At 31.6% G+C, this 6,000-nt stretch overlaps 1 protein-coding gene across 1 annotated transcript in view; it reads left to right on the top strand.

The window, feature by feature from the left end:
• Positions 1-5,543, top strand: part of LOC142317505 (uncharacterized) — a 290,424-nt gene extending 284,881 nt beyond the window's left edge. The window contains exon 4 of the mRNA XM_075354066.1: positions 5,383-5,543. Coding sequence (XP_075210181.1) covers positions 5,383-5,543 — 161 coding nt within the window. The remainder of the gene's footprint in view (positions 1-5,382) is intronic.
• Positions 5,544-6,000: the final 457 nt, after the last annotated feature.

Raw genomic sequence — 6,000 nt, forward strand, 5'->3', positions numbered from 1 at the left:
ACGAGCTGCCACCAGACGACCCTTCAAGAATATCATAGTAGTTTTCTCCGCACTGAAAACAATCTTATGCTGAAGACTCCACAACCTTAGCACCTTATATCCCAGTGTCGCTCTGAGCTCAATCTCGGTACGCGAATTGCCCTCGACCAGCAGCAGTCCATCGTTGGCATAAGCCACGATGCGACAGCCGCCGGGCTCCGCAATCGCATGAGAGAATCGAACTCAACGACCCAGACGAGTGGACCACTTTAGACAGGGTCTTTCCTACCTCCGAACTGCCGTCACGGAGGACAACAGTTCTGTTGCTGAAGTAACTCGAGAGAGTTCTAATCTCATTTAGTGTGCAACCACGCTGCTGCAACTGAAACTAGGCAGAGGACCACCACAAGTTTTTGAACGCCCCGGATATGTTCAAGAACACACCGAGTATATACTTGCACTCGCTGGCTGAAGCCAAATCCATAAACCTCAGAAGCGCGTCCTCTGTGCCCTTGCCAGGGCGGAAGCTATGTGCAGCAGTCCGAAGGACATTTAAAAATTAAAAGTCCATCTTTAAATAAAATTTGAATTTCCTCATTTAAATAACCCTGCGTCTTAACAAGACCCGTCTAAAGTCGTTAAATAGTCGTCTTACTTAAAGTCTAAGAAGTAGTATTCTATTTGACTCTGGCGTATGAGGAGGCATAAATATTTCATAATTATGGTAAGCTTAGAATTTTATTAAGAAGCTCCAAAGCGAAATAGTACAATTTGATTTTGTTGCAAATGAAATCAAAATTATCGCTCTACGAGAATTTATCATATTATAAGACACCACGAAATTCACACTAAGAACGTTAATTATCAATAATGGAATACTATCCTTGCAGTTATCTATGCTAATCCTACTTAAAAACATAATGCTGCACTTTTCCATACCTAAAGGTAGACAGTTACAACAAAGTGAATGATTTTTGAATTGCGATTTTAGAATTATTTACCATATAAGAAATTATTTTCAGATTAATGCACTGTATCTTTATCCTAAATAAAGTTCAATTAATAATAAACAAAGATGAATAAAGAGGGGTTGGTATTTATTTTGAATGGTTCTGGTTATTTTATTTTACTTATTATGGGAATGATTTATTTCTGAGTGGCGTTAATTATCTTTAAATCAACGCCTGTAAAGATTTTTAATGGATTAATTGATTACCCTGAAGAAATATTTTTTTCTGATCTCCTTATTCTAGAAGAACAAAGATGGCATTTTACCTCATAAAAGTGAAAAATAATTTTCCTTCTTTTGAATGATAAAGTGATGAGGTGAAACACAATTATTCGAAATTCTTGTGTACTTTTTGGTACCACCATCGGATTAGCCTTTGGGATGGATCTACGATATCGCTTTCAAAGTTGATCAGCCGAAGTGTGTTTATACTTTCTGCTTTCCTATTTCCTTCTTCCTAAATTTACTTTTATTCGATTTTTAATTCCCTTTTACTAGTTTTACATTTTTCAATCTTTCAAATGAAATAAAATTTGTTCAAAATAACATACATAATAAGCATCATCATAAGCAAAGAAAACTAACACTAAAAAAATAATTTAAAAAAAATTAATTTTATAATTTTTTTCTATAGAAAAAGATTTACAATCGGTTTCTCCGGACGAAACCATAAGTAAATAGTATGTTAAAATATCAAATGAGAGAGACCATCCAATGGTGATCACAATACAAAGAGTAAATGATTATAATAACAGTATACGTCCTTGTTAATAATTATACTTGCAGTAACGACTAAGACCCAGTAAACGCTCATTATGTCATAAGCACTATCATCACTACGTTCTAGAACTTGTCCAATTTATAACCATATATGTCCAACACATTCGGTTTTTTATCAAATAAAGATACACATATGTACACAGTTAAATAAACGAACGAATTAAAAGTTAAACATAGATATAAATAAAAGGCTGACAAAGTAAGCCTATGTAGGTAAATGTAAAGCAAGAATACGACTAACAGTAATAGCATTAAAACAACTATAGTAAAAAGGAAGCAACAAAGGAAACAAAAAATATTAAAGGAAACAGGTAAATGCAGAAGCTACAAAAAGCACCGAAAAACATTAAAATAAAGTATCTTCAATGAACATCAGTAAAGTCCACAGGATCATCACTAAGCAGCGTCACCGTCGTCTAGCAGATTCAAAGCAAAGGGGATTTACATATCTATTTAACCTAACCATGTATTTAGAACTGAAACAGTCAATCTCATCCCGAATATACGGGATCCCCAGGCATTCATGTACTTTAGAATTCCTGAAAAAACAAGGTGCAGGATCACTTCCTCCTATCTTGTTCTGTGACCTTTAGAATACTCTAATATAGCTGTCACTAGTCGTCTTCCAGAGCTGAATTCCACATGTCCATATCCGTTTCGAGAAGGTCGAAACGGATTATAGAAGAAACTGGTTAGAACGAGACAACAGAGAATCATGAGCAAAATCCATTAACCGATACATTCGCTTGGATTTCTGGTCAGTCTGTTTATTCTCCATTACAAGACTTCTCCACGTCATACTCGATGCAGATGTAAGCAAAAGTATTTCATACTAGTTGTATGAGGAATTTCAAACTTATCCAAATAGACTGGAAGAGAATCTCCTCTCATAATCGTAAACATAATGTAGGTAGATTTCACCGGCTTGACTTTAATCTTCAGTTTGTGCAGCTACATATAGATTGCATCCAACGCCGATTGAAGCTTTACCGAACAAAAATCCGATCATCGTAACTGCTAGGATCGCAGTATCATCCGCATATGATGCATTTGCAACAGATCCTAGACAAGGAAGGTCAGTAGTATAAACTAGAAATAAAACTGGTCCCAATACCGTATCCTGTGGCACTCTGAGACATTTTAAAAGAAGTTAGATAGATCATGATTGTATCTAACCTACGAGAAGCGACCAAGTAACTTCACATTATCAAACAATTAGGTTGAGGAAGTCAAGATTTCAATTTAAAGAACAGACCTGGTAACTAAACCTTGTCTAGACCTGTTGTGTGTCTAAAAACGTTGCGGAGTGACGCCGTTTGCTCACAAGACACCTGATAATAACATTATATATTCTATGGGTTTGCTCTATATTTGAGTGGCTACTTCTAAAACAAAATTGATGGTCGGTAAACAGCTGTTTTTTTTTTTTTTTTTAATCAACTGTTTTTATTTTAATATTATGATACTAATTTTTTATTAATATTATGATATTTAGGATTATTTTAATCGTAGAGAAATTATTTATTTCTCTAGTAAATGTGATTCATTAACTATAGCTACGTGTTTTTTTTTTCTCTTTATAGATGATAATGAGTAAAGAGTTGTCTGGGTATTTATTTATTCTAACCTTTTATTCGATAGGTAAAGAAATCAAATCTGTCTAGAGTGTGATACAGAAATAATTTTATTTCCAGGTTTTAAATGTGAATACGGTATACAATACATAAATTATAAAGTAAAATCTATTATTAATTCACCATAATATTAGTTTAATACAAAACTTAATTTTAAACAATATTTTTGGTTTTCCCTCGAGAAGCAAGAATAAATAAATCTTAGATAAATCCACCCTTGAACAAGAAATATAAAGCTCTGCAGAGTTCTATTCGATTCTAAAAATTTCAAAATTGTTCTACAGTGGTGTATTCGTTCTAGTTAACTAAACGTGGACTTGTAAATATTATTGAGACTATCACCAATCAGCCTAGCTACCCTTAAAACTATGGATTGACAGTAATATCGGTCGTTTTCGATTCCTTACCACTCCACCACTAGGGGTGCTAGTGGATGTCATCTCCACAGCATTCTTTTCCAGATAGTAAGTCATTTGTATACTAAGGTTTAGTATTCCTTCCTAAGGTTCTGTATATTTTATCGTGAGATTATTTCTTCTACTGCATTGTTTAATTAAATACGATTTATAAAATACTGTTGTAATAGATTATGACAGAACAATAGATGGTTTGTTAAATCACAGAAACAACTTATTGGACACATTTTAAACTGGAGAATTCTGATTCTGATTCCACAATCTTCCTTGATACGAAAAGCAGTTGGAGACATGACAATAAAGCGTATGATGAAAAGAGGAGTTAGACAGCATTTCTTACTTGTTATCAACTGTCTCCGTATCACAGGAAGCAGTCAGGAAAGTCGCTTCTACTCAAACAATGCTGTTCCTTTCGATAAATACTTAGCTTCTACACTGAACATAACATTACATTTGCTATGTAGTGTTATTACTCTTATTATAAAACAATTCTTCACACTCACACACATCTAGATAAACTCTTAAGACTGACGACGAAGTAGATACCATTAAAAATGATAGATTATACTGTACTTATGTATTAAAATAACTTTGAAAATAATACACTGCAATCTGACACATACAATTTTTCATGTTCATTTTACAAATATAAATCTTATTTTCTGTATATCTCTGATAAATATAAAATATTGATAGAGGTGGATTATTTTATATTTCCATAAAAAATACAATCAGACATTCATTAAATTATAAATATTGATAAACTGTATAAACTAATTTTCGACAATAAACCACATCAGTTCCAAAAATTACTTATATATTTATGTCTTTTAACTATTACAGTGTTACAAAGACTCTATAATTATCGGACCGTAGTGTCTATAATACAGAGATCTCAGTTTATTCCGAGGGCGAATAATATTAAAAAATATTTTTTTAAATTATTTTCCAAATTTTTAATAGATATTTTTATTAACTTTGCTCACATATTACATTGAATGGAGAATGCTCATTAGAAAAGCTACAACATTTATTTTGTCAGTAAATTAATAGAAATATTATAGGATGTTTACAACTGCTGAACAATGATATCTCTAACTGCATGACTAAAAACGAAATGAATAATGTAAATAAAATCTTCGTGTATTTAAAATAAAATCAAGTTATTATACGTGTGATTTAAGCTGGTCTTGAAAATATTATATATTTAAAATAAAATTGGCAAATTTTATTTGCCAATAATAATATTATTATATTTGTAATAATATTATAATAATAATAATAATAATATATATTTGCCAATATATATTATTTTATATATTATATAAAATAATAATATAAATAAATAATAAAAATAAGCAAATAAAATTTATTTGCTATTCTCTGCCAAGTTGTACAACGAGATAGTAAGCTGTCACTAAAATTAGTTGTAATTAGTACTTATTACTGAAAGAGTACATTAAATGTAACTTTGCATCATAATATTCTTTTAATGTGCCTAAACTCATAACAAACCCTAACAAAATAATATATAATAATTCGAAAACGTATTTCTGCTTTTCAGGCGAGTCTTGGGGAACAAAGGTGTACTGCTGTCGCGAAGATGGTTGCAACGCGGGTTACAGCCTACGAGTGGAACATTCATCAGCACTACTACTGATTGTTGTCACGTTATTGGCTCTACGCGTATCACGTGAACTCGTTACGTCACTCCATCTCTATTGAGCTACAACGCCTCTGAACAATACACAACTAGTACCAAACGCTTTACATTTTTCTAAATAAGAGATACAATAACATAATACAGGCAGTATGTGTCATTAATGCATCTATGCATTTATGTAGTCTGTATTACTAGATACATACATGCATGCATACATAATATACAATATAGAAAATGTCATAACATTTGTGAAATGATAACATTCTTTAAAAATTTGTGCTAAATTTAGAATGTTGTGACAATTTACTTACTAATATTAAAATTATGACGTTTATTACAAATAAAAATGTAAATTTAAGTTAAGTTTTATAAAAGACAACTCATTAAGAAAAGATAATTTTTCGTACTCGTGTACATTTATTTAAAATCTGAATTTTTTTATGGTGTGAAAACAGTTGTATCGCTGAGCTTATAGTCAATGAAATACAAAAATATTTTACTAGAAATAAAATTAATAGA

The sequence above is a fragment of the Lycorma delicatula genome, chromosome 1 (genome assembly GCF_047948215.1).
Source record: "Lycorma delicatula isolate Av1 chromosome 1, ASM4794821v1, whole genome shotgun sequence".
Lineage (NCBI taxonomy): Eukaryota > Metazoa > Arthropoda > Insecta > Hemiptera > Fulgoridae > Lycorma > Lycorma delicatula.